This window comes from Chrysochloris asiatica, unplaced genomic scaffold (genome assembly GCF_000296735.1).
Source record: "Chrysochloris asiatica unplaced genomic scaffold, ChrAsi1.0 scaffold00007, whole genome shotgun sequence".
Classification (NCBI taxonomy): Eukaryota; Metazoa; Chordata; class Mammalia; order Afrosoricida; family Chrysochloridae; genus Chrysochloris; species Chrysochloris asiatica.
This window is the reverse complement of record NW_006408525.1, coordinates 396,898-416,908: the sequence shown is the minus strand read 5'-3', so window position 1 is coordinate 416,908 and position 20,011 is coordinate 396,898. Positions and strand designations below refer to the sequence as shown.

Below are 20,011 nucleotides of genomic sequence, written 5' to 3'. Positions count from 1 at the left end.
GGGCAGTGTTTCATTCTGCTGCACACAAGGTCGCTATGGGTCATTACTGACTTGATGGCACCTAACAACAACAACATATGTATATGGTTAAGCTTTACAGTTTTGCTTCTCAAGAGAACACAGCATAAGACAGCTCCCAATCAGCTGTTCATGCCAGATATGTGGCATTCTATCTCCCACATATTTCTGGAAAGAGCTGTAACCGAAACCTTGTCATTTATGGACATTTATAGGATAAGATGGGAGTCCTGGTGTTGCATTGCAGAATAATGTGCTGGACTTCAAGGTCAGTTGGAACCGCAGGGTTGGCAGTTCAAACCCACCAGCTGCTCCTCTGAAACCCTATACAGGGTCGCTATGGATCAGAACCTACTTGACAGTACTTAACAACAAACACAGGAAGATATGAAATACTGAAAGACATCAAGATTTGGTTACTTTTATCACAAACAAGGTAGGTACATATACCTTAGAATAATTAACTATTTGAGATCAAAAGGGCAGCATTTACTCAAGGACAAAGTTCAGAAGGGTTAGGAAAGGAATGAAAACAGGGAGGAAGCGAGGTAAATGATATTACATTGTGGGGATTGCAGTGAGTGATATAAAAATTGTTAAATGAAAAACGGATTTGCTCATTCAATTCACAGTAGAAAGCTGCAGTGCAGTAAATTACTTGGTGTCTGCTCTAGCTGTAGTCTTTGTGAACTCCCACCAATTGCCCTGATGGGTCTTAGTAAGAGAAGATGGGAGGAGATGCTGGCAGGATTATACAATTCAGTTGTGAGTGGTATTCAGGGTTAACTGTGAGTACAAAAACCTGGAATACTACTGTGAATAAAATGAGCCATCTCAGAAGCAGGAAGTGGGGAGAGTCTCACAACCATCAAAGAGCCAGGAATGGCTTGCATCCTTTGGATCCCAAGATCCTTATGCATTGAACCAACTCAACCCAAGGATGGGAAGCTGACATCGGAGGAGTGGCAAGAGGAGCAACAGCAGCAGAACCAAGAACCAGAGCATGAGACAGAGCAGTGGGCTTTGGACAGGAGGCTTGTTTGTACAGTGTGGTGCTTCTATAGTGGTAGTTAGGTTTGCTGACCCCCAGAGTAGAGAGAGGTGAGTATCTTCAGGCTGAGGTGGAGTAGTGTGTCCCGTGAGCATTTATCAGCAGGCCTAAAAGAGCCTTGTTGTCTGTGAAGCATGTCTGAGGAGAGGCAGTCCTGACTGGAGCAATTGTGCCCTGGGCATTTGTCCCTGGCAGTGTGTCCTGTTAACTTCCTTAAATAAGCCCCGTAACTCTGAGTATGGTGTCTGAGTTCTGTATGGCTACTGCAATAGATTATCGAACCCAGATGAAAAGTAGAGTGCTGTGGGAAGAATGGTTGGTACCATATTTTTTTATGTAAGTTAAAAAACAAAAGAATATAAACCTGTGAAACTATTGCCCTGTCAGAATCCTTAAACTAAAAATATCCCAGTAGTCTTCTTAAAGTTAAACAAACTAAGCAGTAAAAATATCTGCCTTGAGCATTATGCTCCTTGAAGAACTATATGGGATCAAATCGACAACAGAACCTCAATACTGAGCAGTGCGGTTTTGCTAATGAGGAAGGTCCAATTCAGAAAGAGAGGAGAATGGTTGTACAACTCCAAGCGTATAGTCAATGTCACTGAATTAATTGTACTTGCAGAAATTAGAATTTGTGAATTGTTTTGCTGTGTATGTATTCTCACCACCAAAATACAGAACATTTAAGAAAATAAGTGAATCTAAATCTTACAGGAATTTGTCACCTTTAAGAATGATATTCACCCCACCTCACCCCCAGTTATACTAACCCTAAAAATGTAAACCCCTGTTTGGGAAGAAAATACACCTCCATTACTACTTGATTTTTTATAATTAAATATTAATTTAAATTTTTTAAATTAAGGAGCTACCTTTGGCTCCTCAATTACTGAGAATGATCAGAAATTTCTAATGAAACAACAAATGAAGAGTTAAGTCCTGGTGTGGTGCTATGGGTTAATGCGCTAGACTGCAAAGTTAGTTTGAACCTCAAGGTCAGTGGTTCATGTTCACTAAATTCTCTCAGAAACCCTCTACAGGGATGCTATGGGCGGAACTGACTCGACGACACTTAGTAACAACAGTGAAAGAACTCTTGTACTCTGTAGGAAAAATAAGTTAGTATATTTTAAAAGTATACTTCTAAAGATCTTATCTCTCTTCTGTATAGGAACGAAACCTATGCTATAGAGCCAATATCCAAACCTATAAACTACACATATTTATCCAGATGATTATACTAGAACTCCTACTTAAATATTACATAAAGCCTTTTAGGTTTAACTTTTAATTAGAGCAATATAGTAATTAATGATTTTAAAAAGGCAGGGTGAAATAATTAAAAAGATAAAAACATATCTTCATACACATGAATGAAAACAGGAATGATTATATTTTTCAAAACTGTATAAAATTAGGATCCTATCCTTTTGAGTTAAAGATATAATATACCAGATAACATACCTGAATAGTAAGGTAATACATATAAACACTTGAAATAGGGAGCTATTTTACGATACACCTGATTATCTGACTACAAAATAACTGAGTGAAATGTTACATTTTAAAAATCATGTAATTAAAAGTACATATTTTCTCCAAAAACAGCCTTAAATGGGCATAGCAATGATGTAGAAATCCAATAATAGAATCTTCTTGTTAGTTTTAACGAATAGTTTAAGATAGCTAGAGGAACAGCATTTATTTTAGTGAAATGAAACATCAATGATATAAAAATACACAAGACAAATTATTTGAATTGGCAAAATATACAAGATCCCACATGTATTATTGGTTAAAAAAATTTTTTTTAATGATAATTCATAATCTTGATTTTACTTTGTTAATATCCAGTGATTCAATGATAACTATACTGGAAGAAGACACTAGAAAATTTACTGGGAAGATCTTATTGTGAAAATAGCATAATTTTCTTCATAGAAAGTTTCCTTATGTATTACATATGTAATTTTGTATACTGTAAACTTATTTTAAAAAGGTTACCATCTTAATGGCCAGTATTTACAATTAAACAGAGCACCAATAACTGGAGAGGTGTACGTAAAAGAAAATTCGTTTAGTACTGAAGTATCTTAGTGAACTGTACCTTCTAGAAATAGCTCACTCACATATAAAAATATTCCAACAAAGCTAAGTCAGATAATACAAAAAATTTTGGGACAAAGAATAACTACCAGTCATATATACAATATATAACATAAGTTTTTCATTTTAAATATTTGCACACTAATAAAATATATATATATACAAATAGTCTGTTTTAAATGTACATTAAAAACTTAAGCTCTTCCATAAAAATCAACATAATATAAAATTGTATATTAAAGACCACATAATAATAAGCTGTACAAGGCATCGTTAATGTGGAATACTAAGGGAAGTCAGCAGCCAAAGCGTTCACAGTCTCTTTAGAAATGTCAAGATGAATTCCTTCAAAATAATGCAGGAACCTAAAATAAGGAAAAGTATAATATTACTATTTTTACTTGATGAAAATATTAATCTTGAAACAGCTACCTAAAATTTTTAATGAGAGCTTTACCTTCTTTTACTTTTTCCTTGTTCTTTTAGCTTCTCAGTTCTACAGATGTTTCGAAGAGTTGGTAAATATTCAATTATACTAGCTTGTCTATTACCCAGATTCATAAGAGATCGGCTAGAAAATACACTTTTAATTACTGCTATTCTCTCCTGTGCATTGCTGAAAAAGAAGAAAAAAAGCAATACTTACTATTTTAAAATGTGGCAATCCTAAAAACAAAACAAAGTCTCCCTGTTTCTAGTCTGCACTAGACAGAACTTGAAATTAACTTCTTTTATCATTTTCAACACAGCACTCAAATCCAAACACACATAAAATCTTCAGTGAGTACCCACTATCTGCCAAAGCAAATTCAAACCCCTCTCCTTATCAATGGAGAGTCTCCCAAATCTAGCCCATCAGGATCTCATTATTTCTCTTACCAAGCATCAGGTTATTCTTGCATTCTCACTGGTGTTGGTGTTAAGGACCCTGGAGTCGGTTCCCACTCATAGTGACCCTGCACAGGGTTTCCGAGGCTGTACATCTTTACGGGAGCAGAAAGCCTCATCTTTCTCCCATGGAACGGCTGGTGGTTTCAAAATGCCAGCCTTGAGGTTAGCAACCCGATTCGTAACCACTACACTACCATAGCTCCTTTGCATTCTCACTAGAAGTTACATATTAATAATACGGGCTTACCAAGCTCACACAAACACAGCATTTAAAAATTAAGAGAAATTGACATGATTTCCCTATTACTGTTTATTACTGAAAACTAGTAAAGACTTACTCCAAATTTGCTGCTGTTTGACTGAAGTATACATTGTTGTGATGTTGTGAAACATATAAGGTAAGATCTTTGGTTGGATCTCTTCCTAATTTCTTGCAAGAATTCACAGAGGTTTCCAATGCTTTAGAAATGACAGACGAGCACTTAGTAAAGCTGAGTGCTTCCACAACTGCCTTTAATTCTCCAGAATGTTGAGGCGGCCAGTCATCATTACCCTCCAGACTAAACTCATCACAAAGTCCATTTTTAACCTGTCCATTAGTCCAGCTGAAGTCATTTTTACCAAATTTCTTTTGTGCCTTTACATCAGTTAAAAGGGCGTCTAAGAAGGACATGTTATCCATGAACTCAGTGAGAGAATTTAAACAATGAGAAACAAGAGCAGAACATTTGTTTTCAGCTGGTGTTTGAGGAAGATGAGGAATAGGAACAATGTTAGAGTGTAAGCATTTGTTTAGTTTCTCTGTCTCTGGTGGGCTTTTTTTGTCTCTGGCTTTGCGTTCTTCTGAATTTGACGAAGAGACAGGGGATAGGTTAATAAATTCATGAGAAAAGTCCAATTCGGTGTCAAATAAGTCACTGTCATCTAGTATGACCATCTTTTTCTTATGTTTCTTTATTTGTGACTTTTTCGAGGACTGCTCTCCTTCAGAATGGCTCCTAGTGAGACATCTCACACTTTTCATTGCTGGACTGGCACCCACAGTTCCTTGTAAGTCACAGAGGTTTTTTGTTTCTGGTATGATATCAACTGGTAATGGCAGAATAAACTCAAGATTACTATATAAAAAATCCACATTCCGTGTTTGGAATTCTGTAAGAAGCCGGATTAGTTTATGCCAGTCTTCCTTTGTGGTGATTTTGTGCTGAAAAATAATTTTGAGTACAAATGTTATAACAGTACATAGTGTGAACATTTTTTGTCAGTATGAGTGAGAATCCCTATTCTATCTTGAAAGTACTATCTTCACTTTGCCTCATAATTTTATGAACATACATTCCTTTACCCATTAAAATAGTATTCTATAATCTTCAAAATTAATTTATACAATTAGTTTGAAGAATTCCCTAATACTGAGGATGGCACAGGATTGGGTAACATTTTGTTCTCTGACACAAGGATCCCTATGGGTAGGTGCCAACTCCACAACACTTACCAAGAACATTTCGTATAAACGCCACTCAATTAGCAACTCACTAAAAAAAAAACGACTTTTCTAAAATGATCTGTTTTATATAAAATATTTCTAGATCTAATAATATACATTTGGAGCAATGCCCATTCACCATTTCACAAAACAGTAGAATGCACTAAAATCAGAAATGTTGGTCAACATTATGATTTAAAAAACAGAAGTACTAAGAAGGCAAAAAAGAACATTTAATACCCCAAACTAGACACTAAAAATACCTTTAAAAATGAAAATACATCTTCATACGGAAAAAAAATGTTCTTAAGGCCAAACAAGGAGTCAACACAACCAATATCACAGTTCGGGATATCTGTAGGATTCCTTTTAGTATTTTTAGGAGTATTCTTGGAATCAGAGCCATTTTCAGAGCGAACTACTCGAACATTCTTGCTATTTCCTCCTATAAAATTAACATAGAAAACTCTTAGCTATACATGTTTTAACAAATTGCAGCCAACAACTTACAAATAGCCCTCAACTTACAACGGAATCCTATTGCAACCATTCTTCATAAATAAATAAATCGTTTTATTTTTAAGTTTTCATTATTACTACCATTTATTATCAGTATCTTTATAAATATAATTCTTATTTGCCTCTGGGGGTTAGCATGAGAATGACATCAGAAAATTACACACTGCAACATTGGATGTAGCACACATTACTAACAACAACATGCACATACACACAAAAAAAACACCAGGTCATAAGTGCACGTTCTTCATTAAGTCGAGGACTACCTGTATTTAAAATCAGAAGCCCTTTGACATCTTTTTGGCCTATAGCCCCAGTTTGTTCTTATCCATATAGGTATGAGTCACTTAGTATTTATTGGGGCAATGCCCACATATATGTCTTTGGTCCTATGTGGTATTTTTGGTTTGGGATTGTTTTTTTTAAAGGGAAAATAGCTCTCATTTTGTTTATTGTTTTTACCTAATAGTTTTAATGACCCAACCCACAAAATGAACAAGCAATGGGGGTCCAGAGCGCATCTCGCATCTCAATCCACCCCCACAGTACCTCCTCTTCTGCCGCCTCCAGGCTCCATTCACCCACCCAGCTGCCATGCGGCCTTTCCCTCCTGCTCTGGATCAGAAAACAGGTACAGCAGGGCAATGGCACTCGCACACCTCATCTCCAGGGCCGTGGTTCCACAGCCCGCACGCCCCTCCCCGACACAGCACTGAAATGTGTACAAAGTCCCCATCAAGCTGCCAGCAGGGCCCTCACCCAGCCATGTCACATCCGCAGCATGGATACAGCCCTCAGGCTTTCTCTGGCAGACTCCCATGCGGCTTTATTATAATAGGCTGTAGGAGGCTTTTACTAGGGACTGTATGGGGACTGTTTACATACAATAATAGGGTAGTTGTACAATGTCCAAATCATGTAATATCTCATTTCACAGAACGTATCACTGATGTTAAGACATGTACCTGTATATGGATGAAATGAATAAAAACTACAAAACAAGCAATATTTCCAACCAGACTCACTGCTGTCAAGTTGATTCCCTATAGGACAGAGTAGTGCAGCCCCATAATCTTTATGAAGCCAACTGCCACATCATTCTCCCATGAAGCGGCTGGTGGGATTGAACCACTGACTGTTCAGTTAATAGACGAAGGCTTTAACCAGTGTGCCTCCGCAGCTCCTATTATTTCTAAAGTACATAAAAATTAATTAAATAAATTGAATGGGGGAGTGAAAGGCTCTCAAAACAACAACAGAGAAACACTGCAAGGACTATGAGTAGCCAAGTCGCAGAAGAAATAGAGACATCTAATAAACTCAGGACAAGAGGTGCAATTTCATTAGTGATTATGAAAAATAGCAGATCAATTTTTTTACCTTTTTAATTTGCAAAACTAAAAAGAGTGACAATCCAGTTCTTCCAAAGGTACACAGAAAAGAGCCATCATATATTATTGTTGTCGTTGTTATTAATGCCATTGAGTCGGTTCTGACTCAGAGTGACCCTGTATAGGATTTCCAAGAAGCGGCTGGTTAGTTTGAATAGCCGACCTTATGGTTGAGTGCTTATCCTACAGCACCACACCACGACTCCATGTATTATCAGGGGGAGTATAAAGTGGTACAGTTACCTTTAGGCTGCAATCTGGCAATACCTATCAAAATGTAAACTGCCTGTGACGTAACAACTACAACTTCTAGAATTCTGACAGAACTTCCATGTTCAAAAAAACATGTTAAAAAATCTAAGTATAAAGATATTTACTGTATTTTTCTTTACTAGAATGAAAAACTGAAGATGATTTTGAATGTCTACAAATAAATACTGGGCAATTAAATTATGGTACATACATACTATATTCTGGAACAGCAAGCATGTGTGGAAAAAAAAGTGGTAGATCTGTATGTGCTGAAAATAGAAAAAGAGCAAACTGTCAAACATATACAAGGAGACTTTAAAAGTTCCTGGGAAAATTCTTTTATTTTTCACTTCCATTATTCCACAAATGTTTTCAAGCCCCATCACATAGTATGGGTTTTATAAACTATGGGTGGAGCAATGTTTATGCAAGCACAGAAAAAGGACTAACAGTGGCTACCTTTAAAAAGCAGGGAGGACGATCTTTCACCTTTTAATTTCTGTATTTCTATACTGAATATTCAATACATGTGTGCTCTGATTCTTAAAAAAAAAAAAAAAAGACTGTATTACATATAAAATTGTACAATTTTCAAGAAGGAAAACTGTATGTTGAATTTAGTTTGTCTTCCAAAGACTTGCTTTAGCACCCATTAATATGTGGTGCTGTAGAATAAGCACTCGACTACAGTGTTGGTCTGAAGTACAAGGTCAGCAGGTTCCAATGCACCAGCTGCTCCTCAGAAACCCTAAACAGGGTTGCTATGAGCTGGAACCGACTTGATGGCACATAACAACAACAACAACAGTGTTGGTCTGAAGCACAAGGTCAGCAGGTTCCAATGCACCAGCTGCTCCTCAGAAACCCTAAACAGGGTTGCTATGAGCTGGAACCAACTCAACGGCACTTAACAGCAACAACAACAATTCGGCAACCATGATGGTGCAATTGTTAAGCACTCAGCTGCTAACCAAAATGTCAATAGTCTGAACCCACCAGCTAGTCTACGGGAGAAAGATACAGCAGTGGGCTTCTATGGGCACTGACAGCCTTGGAAACCCTGTGAGGCAGTTCTACTCGGTCCGACAGGGTGGTTATGAGTCAGAATTAACTCAATGGCAGAGGATCTGGTGTAGGAATATGGCAATAAATAGCTACTAATTTGGTTTTATATGTCTATTAAAAAAAACAACAACATATTTTCTACATCTTATTTATCATATTTGCATCTCAAAATTAGTAAAGACTACCAGCTTATATTGAATTAAATATATAGGTATGTCTACTTTGAAAAAGAATAACATAAGAAATTTAAACGAATTAAAGGGTAAAAATTAGGGATTAACATTACTTCACCTTAGGTTTTCTAACTACACAACTCTGACTATGGAATATGGAAACCACAAATTACAAACTTTGTTAGGGAAGGAATCATTTCATATTTGTATATATATAAAACCTGGCATATAGAAAATGCATAATAAATTGTGATTCAAATTTGGTAACAGTGATGATTGATGATCAGTAAGAAAAAACATAAAGCATGTCTGAAATTATAAAGTTCTTAGAAAACAGAATTACAGACAACTAAAGAAGCTAAAGCAGCCACATGAGAGGAATAAGACATAGCTACATACACAGATATGGAAAAAGGACCAATACAGTTTTAATAAGTGAAATAAGGAAGTTACTGAATAATACATACAATTCAACTTGTCTCCTAACCCTATTCAGGGTCACTATGGGTCAGAACTGAGTCAACAGCATTTAACAACAATAATATTTATAAGTGTATAGCTAACAGTCTGGAAAATGTTAACAGCCATACCAGAGGAGAAAAGGGAACAAGGTAGGAGGTTTCTTTTTTACAATGAGATCCTACTACTTTTATAATTTTAAAACAACTACAAAATGAAAAGTAATTTATAGATCATTCAGTTCAACCCTTTCATTTTTGAAGGGAATAGGCTCAAAAGAAATAAACTATGTTTCAAAGGTTGTACACTAAACAGCAGCCTAGAAGAACTGTGTTTCTAGGCTCAGTTCTATTAATTCTAGTTATCTACAATAAAACTTTACCAGAAAATATCTCTATCCAAAGTTGACATAAGTACATTTATTTTGAAGATTAACGTGGTAACTGGATGCTCAAGAGTTTATGATCTGTCAAATATTTTGGTCTAGCATGCATTTTAAATAGTTGTCTCATTATAAACATTTACTTTACAGAAGATCAACCTACCACAAAGGGATAAAGGCTTTTCTTCTAAAAATCCACCTCCACTTTTAATCCAGAATTGTAAATAAAGAATACTTCTTCTGATATCACAAGTATTTGCAGTTAGAAAGGTGACAAAGTCTTTGATGTCTGTTCTAAAATTCTCAGCCAAACAGATCATTTGTAGGTAGCTGGCAACATTCAGCTTTTTTTAAAAAAGAGAGAAGCATGGTTAGTTGCACAGTTCAGAGAAATGCTGAAATCATGAGATGAACAGTATCTAAAATGGAAACAAATTTTGCTAAAACTTCACGATTATGTTAAAGCTATTCATGAGAATGAAACTCCTCTAAGAAAACATAAAGAAACATGCTACTGTTAAGAGCATTTATATATATTTCTTCTATTAATTGTCTATAGTCTAAAACATGAAGGAAAGTTGTATCATCCACATATCATTGATTGTTAATAAAAGTCTTCCTACCATCCTGATGCCAAGTTTTCCTTCATATAATCCAGCTTCTTGGATTAACTGATCAGCATACACACACCTTTCCTTGATCTATTCGAATGACTGTCTGTTGGTCTTTGTACATATTCCTCATGAACACAATTAAGTGTCCCAGGATACTCGTTCTCCTCAATGCTGTCCAAAGCTCGTCATGATCCACACAATCAAAAGTCTTTGCAGAGTCAATAAAGCACAAGTAAACATCTTTCTGGTATTCTCTGCATTCAGCCAAGATACCATCTGACGTCAGCATCGATATCCCTCATTCCACATCCTCATCTGAATCCAGCTTGAACTCCTGACAACTCCCTGTCAATGTACTGTTGTAGCTGTTTAATTATCTTTGCAAACTTTTGTTTGCATGTGATATTAAAGATATTGTCCAAAATCAAATATCAGAATAAGAGGGAAGGGGGTGTTTGCTGACTGACAAAGGGCCCAAGGAAACTTTTTGGAGATTATGAAGAAGATGTTCTATATTTTGATCTGTGTAATGATTTCATGCATGTTTATACATGTTAACATAAACTAATTTAAGATTAGTGTTCTTTAACTATATGAATATTTATCTCAATTAGTTACTGTTACCATTAAAAAAACCTCATGAACTCTGATTGGAATCTAGTGAAACTTTATAAATATTTTCATTTTGGACCCCCCTCCCCCAAATTTTTTTGTTCAAAAAGCAAAGCAGTAAATATAGTAATCAGAAGTTTTGTCAAATAAAATTAACATATTACTTATAACCACATATAAAAATTACAACTGAATATCATAATAAATTATGTGATTATGAGATAGAACTTATAATCATCAAATTCAGAACTTACTAGGGAAGGAGTATTAAATTTGATTTCTTCAAAGCAGCCGTCAAACATTAAACTAAACATCGGATCTATTAAAAAAAAAATTGCCACTAAAATCATTTTTTTGTTATACTTTTTCTACGGAAACATCCTATATTCCATCATTAATGAAAATTAAATACCATGCAAATTATAAATACTTAAGAAATAGACTCTTATGTCTTAAACTAAAGTAGCCAGGATCTTTGAATTAAATTACCACTTAACTTATGATTAATAGGATTTTTATCATTACTTTAAAGTACAATCACTAAGTATGAAATAGACCATTAATTAGTAAGTGGTATCTACTACAAATACATTTTTTCTATGGCTATTCATAGCAGAAATATCCTACTGAATATTTATAATGAAAAATATTTAATAAACATTACAATTTTAAGTCATGAGTTTTCAAAATTAGACACTGAGTGATAATTTAGGGGGGACCCATTCTTTTAAGCTGACGATGGTTTACTTTATCTAATGTGTCCATAAAAAAATTCAACCAAAACTGCAGTGAAAGGCAGCACATTAGTAAAGGAGGTTTGTTAGTCTAATTGTTTAAGTATGAGAAAAAAACAAGATCCTATCATTGACTAGTCCATAAATCTCTATCAGTATTTTAACTATTCTCAACTTCCTAAAGCTCCAACACCCAGAAAAATGTACCATAGTAGTACTCATTTTTAAAGTCATTGATGGGAGCAAAATGATACACTAATTTTTTAAGTACTCAAAGGTACAAATCAATTACAAACTTGAATTCTTGGTTTAAAAATAATCTAGGTCTTCCCTAATTTTAGAAGGAAAAAATTATTGATTTACTGACTTCCAAGGGAACATTCCAAACTACATACAATTAACAGCTTTTCTAAAATATTTTTATCAAAAGTAACTAACAGAATTAAAATTCCTTGTTACCTACCACTTGTAGTAAGGATTACAGGTCTTTTAGTTGTGGCCATGAATGTTTTGATAGCATTCAAAAACCCAGCATCTTCATCGAAAATGACATCAACCTACAAACCATTTATAAGAATATTAATGTCTTGTGTAACAAGAGACTTGTTGGAATCCTGGTATGGTGCTACAGGATAAGGATTGGACTGCTACCCACAATATTGGCAGTTCAAACCTACCAGCCACTCCTTGGAAACCCTATAGAGGATCACTATGAGTTAGAATTCACTCAATGGCACTTAACACATAGCAGAGAGACATGTCTGTTAGAGACTAAATTTATCAACAGTGTGACTATATTAAAAGCTATGTTACACTGTAAAAAGAAAGTAACAAATTATCAAATTTTAAAACCAAAGAATCATAGCTACTTTAACTGACTATAAGAAGCCCTAGTGGTGCAGTGGTGAAAAGGTTGGCAGATCAAACCCACCAGTCACTAAATGGGAGAAAGATATGGCAATCTGCTTCTAAAGATGATAGCCTTTGGGAACTCCATGGGATCAGCTCCACTCTATCTTATAGGGTCACTGAGTCAGAATCCGACTGGATGGCAGTGGGTTTTAATGGGTTTAATAGGATAGGTATTGGTCAGAATAATTTTCATCATCAATGAATAATAACCTCAAATTACATTTGTCTAGGATGTTGGTTTTAATTGATGTAATTTCAAATAGAAATACTCCTGATTTTCTTAGCTATTTTACATTCCTTTGTAGGAAGACATTACTTTTAATCTTTAAAATAAGCTTTTATCTGAACTATCTATAAGCCTGGTGGTGGTGGTGGTGGTGTGCCATAGAGTAGGTTCCGACTCATAGCGACCCTATACAGGATTTCCAAGGTTGTAAATCTTTACAGGAGCAGAAAGCCTCATCTTTCTCATGCAGAACAGCTGGTAGTTTCAAACTGCTGATCTTGAGGTTAGCAGTCTGATTCGTAACCAGTACACCTACCTCCTCAAAAAGAATAAGAGATGTTGCATTTTTCTTGTTGGGTTCTTCTGCTCCAAGTTCTTTGTTTGAATTAGTTGTGTCTGTGGATTTAGTCTGAGTAATCTGTTTCTGTTCAGAAGAAATTTTGATTCCTGCATAAATAAAATATTAGTTTCAGGTGTAAATTTCAGGTTCATAAAATATTGGATCATTTCTACCATTTCTACAGAATAAGCTTAAACTCAAATCTCTTACCAAGACTGAAAACACTTCAGAACTTTGACCTATAGGGCCTTCAGTGTAGCTAAGCCTTAGTGAATAACAATAGGAACTCATGAGATATATTCATATTTTTATATATCAGGGTAACCAATATAAACATTAAATATATCAAATTCATTCTTTCAGTGTAATTAGTCTTACCTTTATTATTTTCCGGAAGTGCTCCTATTTCGTCATTACTTTTTGGTTTAGAAGACACTTTAAAATAACTTGCCAAAGTTTTAGGAGGGAGTGCTCGCTTTGTTCCCCTACTTTTCGGTGAAGGAGGAATTTTTCTTGGTGATGCAACAGCTTTCTTAGGGGTGCTAAATTTTTCTGCCAAAAACAAATTACATTTAAATATTCTAAAGACTAAATGACATCAAGATAGAGCCATACTGATACCCATTGACCTCGAGATGAGAGACAGAAGAGGAGGAGGGCCTGGCTGGTCTATAGTTTAGGAAGACGTGTGAACTCCTGAGTCCATGGGCACTGACCTAGCCCCTTGGACCTAGAGCTGAAAGCGAAATGGCCAGGTGGTCTGAAGTATAGGGAGGTGTGCGTGAACTCTCAAAGTTACAACTAGTACCCATTTGTCCTAGCTTGGAGAGCTGGCCAATCAGAACTCGACCAAATGAAAATAAATGTGATTGATACTGTCAGAAAGTGTAAATTGCTACAATTTGATGAACTGGACCTTTGCTTATGGATGCAATTGCTCAAAATTCCAACCAGAATGGAAGGATTCTTCATATCAAGGAACAAGCTTGCTTCCTCAGTGCACTGGGTTGACACAGATGGGCAATCTAGACATTGGCTCTCCAAACAGGGGGCGCAAAATGCTGCGGGTTAATGCGCTAGACTGCAGTCAGCTTGAACCACAAGGTTGGTGGTTCAAGCTCACTAGCTGTTCCTTGGAGACCCTATTCAGGGTCACTGTGGGTCAGAACCGACTTGATGACACTTGACAACAACAACATCAAGACACGAAGTGGCTGGCTTACCAACTTCATAAGTGTGTTTAATTTCAGAATGAGGACGGTAAGGCAGAATCCCCACTGAATAGTCTTTCTCTTCTCCAGATGGATCTAGTGAGAGGATGGGGGATGATGCTGATAGGATTTTTTTTTTTTTTTTAAATTAAATGTTTTTATTTTGGATTGAGTGAAAGTTTACAGGGCACATCATCAGCTTCACATTCAACCATTCATATAGCTTGTTTCATTACATTGATTATTATCCCCTCCATATATCATCAGCTAACAGTGTTTCTCTCTATCCTCTTTAGCTTTTTTTTTTTTGATGGGGGTGGGGGACTTGCCTTTTTGGAATTTACAGTCTCGGCTTTTAGGGAAGATTTTTACATTTGTCTGTGGATATCCAGGGCTCATGTATGAGATTACTAAGAAGCATTACTGAATAATCAGATGAGGGACAGTTTGCTATGTCTACTAGGTAGCTAAAATCTGATCCTCAGAGCCTATGGTTTGGACGGTCAACAACGCTTGGGCCCACAGGGGCTTGGCCTCCTGACCGGGTCTACACGGTCTGCATCTGAATCCTCCTTATTTATTGTTTGTTTAAGGGACGCTGCCTGTCTTAGGCGGTCAGTGCGAATTCCTGTCTTACCAGTCATTGAAACTCATTGCAGCATGGCAATGTCTCTGTCTTAAGTAGCTGAGGTTCCACGTGATCCTTACCCGTCTCTGGCCACACCTCCAGCATAAACAGCCGCCCTCCGAGGAAGGCAGGGAGGGAGGAAATCGGCTGGGTGATAGGATTTTATGATTTGATTGTGAATAATTGTTAGCAGGATTGTGATTGTTACAGCTATAATTATAGATGTGTAACTAAAAGGGTGAATCTTTAACTTCAGGCATAGATGATCCCAGGACTATCAAGAAGGAAGAACATGAGTGGAGTGTTACATTCCTACCTAGTAAAGTGGTGACAGTTGAGATGATGGCAGAGGTGATGGCATGGAGCTACAGAGCAGCTGCGGGATCTTGGCCCATGGAATGAGTAAGGCTGTGTGCCTGCAGGTAGGAGGCTGGCGGGCAGAATGTGCCCTTTGGACATTTAAATGAATATGTATTTTTTGTTTTATATGTATACATCAAATATGTATGCTTTGTTCATTTGTGAAATATAAGATGAAAAGGGAAGCCACAGGGAGGAAGTAAAGTAACTGTTGTTGCAGAGAGGCAATTGTAATCATTGAGATGAAACAAACCGTATCATGTGTGGAATGTAAAGCTGATGAGCTTGTCTGTAAACCATCACTCAATTAACAATCAAAAGTTTAAAAAAAGGAACAATGTCACTGGAGCAGTTTGAGTAACTTTCTACATCGCACTTAAAATAGGATGAATACAGCTGAGGCTTCCTTCTATGCAACAGGCTTGACAAGCGACTCATCGCTACTCTGTCCTTGCAGACTTTGGGCTAGCAGCATTTTAGGTGCACATTTTACTAAGGCGGTATTTTTACCTTTGGAAAAACTCACTGTTTTTTTCTAACAGTTTTTAAAGTAGCATCCCTGAGAGCCCTCTTTAGATTACTGTGCGGGAGAAACTAAGGCTTCGATCTTATCTCAGTTTTATCACTCCAGATCTGGATGATTTAATAAAATGTGGTTAGTCCATGGCTAGTGGTTAGGAATAATTACCAATAACTTGTAGTGCTGTGTACACTGTATTTGTGGAACAGTGTAAAACAAGAAACAAATTAAGTGTATAATTGAGTATGATAGCTAAGGTTTTGTGTCAGCTTGGCTGGGTCAAAATTCCCAATAGCTTAGCAGTTAAGATATACAGTCATCCTCCATGATGAGATGTAATAGAATGTAGTCACCCTATGATGAGATCTGCTATGAGTAACCAATCAATTGCAAGGAGGTTTCCTTAGGGGTGTTGCTTGCTTACTATATATATATATACACACACACACACACACACACACACTCGGACAGAGCATGTTGCTTTCTCCTGGGTCTGAATCTGGCACTGGTATCATATGGTCTCTGGTTCTTTGGACTTGAGCCAATGGGCAGCTGTATTGCCTGCTTATCCTGGAAGTTGTGAGCATCCTGCCATCCTCTGCCTGCCACCTGACCTGCTGAGTCAGCCCTACAACTATGTGAGACAGAAGCATCCAGCATGACATTTAACCTATAGACTAAGACAGCGAGTCAGGCTAAGATATTAAGATATCCCTTTTCTATTTCAAAAACATATACACCTATATTATCTTAAGGAGTCTTGGGGAGTGGTGCTGTAGGTGAATGCACCAGACTGCAAAGCCATTTGAACTTCAAGGTCGGTGGTTCAAGCTCACCAGCTGCTCCTCAGAAACCCTATACAGGGTCGCTATGGGTCGGAATCGACTCGACAGCACTTAACAACAACAATAACATATTATCTGAAAGCCTTGCCATTTATGGTAGTGGAGCAGAGGTGAAAAATAACAGTTGTCATTTGGGCAAAAATTACTAAGAAAGAAAAGCAGCTTTTCAAACTGGGATCAGGTTAAAAGACTGAATTTAGAAAGCTACTTTTGGCAAATTTGGATAGAGGAAGTAATTTTGAATATGGTACTTCAAGGCTACACTCTTAGAATCAAGCCAGTGAGTCTGTATAATATATTCCCTGTCTATATGTGAATGCAAAAACATTTGGTACCTATAAACTTGAGAAAAGCTTGACTCCAGTGACTCATTTGAGCTACTATCTGACATATTTATAAAATAAAACTGATAATCCCTTACTGGAAAATCTTTTTTCACTAGTGCTTATAATCAGGTTAGGTAAATATGTATTTTAAAATTCCAATTAATTCCCAGTTATTTTTTTTTTAAAGGTAAGCTATCCATATTCTATATTTCTACTCTATATCAAAGTGAAAGATACAAAAATTGTTTTTCTTTATACTCAACTACTCTGAACATATATCGTTGTATTTATCTTACTAGTACAGAAGGTAAAACTAACTATTCCTTTTGAAAGGTTACCCTTTACCAAATCAATTCACAGAAGGTAAAACTAACTATTCCTTTTGAAAGGATACCCTTTACCAAATCAATTCACGTTATTAAAGAAAATGACAATCTTTCGATAATTTCTTTGCTTATGGTTAAAGAGGATGGAAAAAAAAAATCAGTAACAATGTGGACTGAGCACATTGTTCAACTTAGCTGTACAGTACATTGATACTGCCAATAAGTGCTTTTTTAGCAATTCCAAAAATGGAAAATGGATACAAAGTTGACAAATAAATGGCGGCTCACTATTCTCCAGAAGCAACAGCTTTTATTCCAGAGCCTGTGTGCTTTGTTCTCCTCTCAGTACATTGATTCAGTGTTTGTATCTTCACTGTTATCATATGACCTCAGAAAAGGATCTTCTTATGTATACAATTCCACAACTGTGTTTTATTGTTTTTTCTGTATCTCCCATGGCCATAAAGTCTATCAGAACTCTTAGATGTTAATATAGGTGCTCAAGAGATTTACAGAAAATTTTTCATCCTATGTCTCTGTTCCTACTCTTATTGCCAGTAATTTCTTACTTCCTTTACTTTTGTAAAATACTCCCAAAATGCAAAATATTCTTTTTAATATTTTTTTATCAAAGTGATACATATGCTTATTACTATAATTTTAAGATAAAAGACACAGAATGAAAAACTGTAAACCCTTGGTCTACTCATTTCTATATTCCATTTCCTAGAGACAACCACTATCAACTCAAAACATTCTTAAATGTCCAAATCTGAATTCCATATTTCCTTTTTGAATAACTTTAACCCATCTCTGAATTTCATGTAAATTAGACTCTTACCATATAAATGAGTACTTTTTTCCCAAGCTGTTTCAGATGTATTTATTTTATTATCTGAACTGTCAAGAGAAGGTAAAGTTCAAATAACGCTTAGCATGCAAATTAGTGGGACACTGCGAACAACAAAAGTCTTTAACTTTTCTTTTGGTTCTTAGACTTGTACAGCATTAAAATCTCTAAAAATAAATTTGGGGACTGATATAGGTTTCCCTGTTTTATTTTGATAGAAGAAAATTTCACAAAAAAACTGTAAGAGATATGGTCATCATATCATAAAAACAGGACATTTCAATACCATAAGGTGTATAATCTTAATATTTTTTTAAAAAGTTATTTATACACTATTTACAATAGAAAAAAGATGGAGACAGCCTAAGTGCCCTTCAATGGAAGAATGGATTAACAAACTATGGTACATACACACAATGGAATATTATACTACCTTGAAGAACAATGAAGCTGTAAACTATCACATAACATGGATGAGCCTTGAGGACACTGTGTTGAGTGAAATTAGTTATAAAAGGAGAAATACTGCATAGGATCACTACTGTAAAAGACAAAGAAAAAGAACCCATACTAAAAGGGGTGGGATTCTTTGCTGGTTACTGGGATGCGGGAGGTGGGGTGAGGGAATAGACACAGGATAGTTTGGGTGCTAGGGAAGGGGACAATAAGCAAGAAGGGGGAGGGGAATGGAAGAACAAAGCAGACGGGAAAACTATTAGGCAGGTTTGCATGCGCTAAGTGGGACAGAGGTAAAGAATGACATATGCACAACTTTAGAACAACTGGGCTCTAAGATACAGGGATAGAGATATGATTGGAATGTGGACAAAGGGGGAAATAACGTTAAGATGCTTGGCTGTCTTTTGAATCATGGTTTCCCTTGCATACCATTATAAAATAGACATTTGAGGGATGGAGAAAGGAATAGCCAGAAATATCACCATAGAAAGCTTGTAAGCCCATTCTCTGCCTATAACTGATTGGAATACCTAAAATGGGGCTACAACTTGCCCAGTGAAGGAGGCTTCCTGTGGAGCCTCTGCGTTACGTAATACCATAGGTGGAATCCTGAAATGCATCCAGAATCTTCTGAGGTGGGAAATTTCCATTTCAAAGGACAAGCAGACCAGCCTGGAGTGGCTAGAAGCACAGAAAATACTTCTTGAAAGAAAGACCCACAGGAAAAATACAAAACAATATAGCCAGTCCGACTGACTAATACAAGAATAAGCAAGTTGCTCGCCCTGAAGACATCAAGGCAAGTGGTCGGGTCCCCTCAGGGCAAACCCCCTTCCAAGACTAAGACTCAAGGGGAATACATGCTCTGATTGGTGACCAAATTCGTCACCAATAAGGGGAAGTGAGGAAAAAACAGCAATGAAGCTTCGAGCTAAGCCCTACAATGTTCAATAGACTCTTATGAACCTGGGTGGAAACCTGGTCGGCCAGCAGTGTGGCAAGACCTGGGGACTCTTGGGCCCAGAGTCAGTGACATAGCCACAGAGAACTAGAGTAGAGAGTGAAATGTCCAGCTGATAAGAAGAGAGGGCATATGCATAAGAACACCCACACTTGCAGATAATACCCACTTACCTGGCTTCAATGACTGGATGATCAGAGCTTAACCAGAAGAAGAAAGAGGAAAAGAAGAGTAATCTGATACAATTTGATGAACTTGACCTACACCTATGGATGCAGTAGCTCAAAAGAG

The 20,011-nt window shown here is 36.5% G+C and overlaps 1 protein-coding gene across 1 annotated transcript in view; it reads right to left on the bottom strand.

Moving 5' to 3' along the window:
- Positions 1–3,464: 3,464 nt before the first annotated feature.
- ATAD5 (ATPase family, AAA domain containing 5) overlaps positions 3,465–20,011 on the bottom strand; it is a 46,887-nt gene continuing 30,340 nt past the window's right edge. The window contains exons 15-23 of the mRNA XM_006832297.1: positions 13,613–13,786; positions 13,211–13,341; positions 12,220–12,313; positions 11,277–11,341; positions 9,960–10,140; positions 5,819–6,000; positions 4,408–5,273; positions 3,636–3,794; positions 3,465–3,543 (exon numbers count right to left, since the gene is read on the bottom strand). Of these exons, the coding sequence (XP_006832360.1) occupies positions 3,465–3,543; positions 3,636–3,794; positions 4,408–5,273; positions 5,819–6,000; positions 9,960–10,140; positions 11,277–11,341; positions 12,220–12,313; positions 13,211–13,341; positions 13,613–13,786 (1,931 nt within the window). The remainder of the gene's footprint in view (positions 3,544–3,635; positions 3,795–4,407; positions 5,274–5,818; positions 6,001–9,959; positions 10,141–11,276; positions 11,342–12,219; positions 12,314–13,210; positions 13,342–13,612; positions 13,787–20,011) is intronic.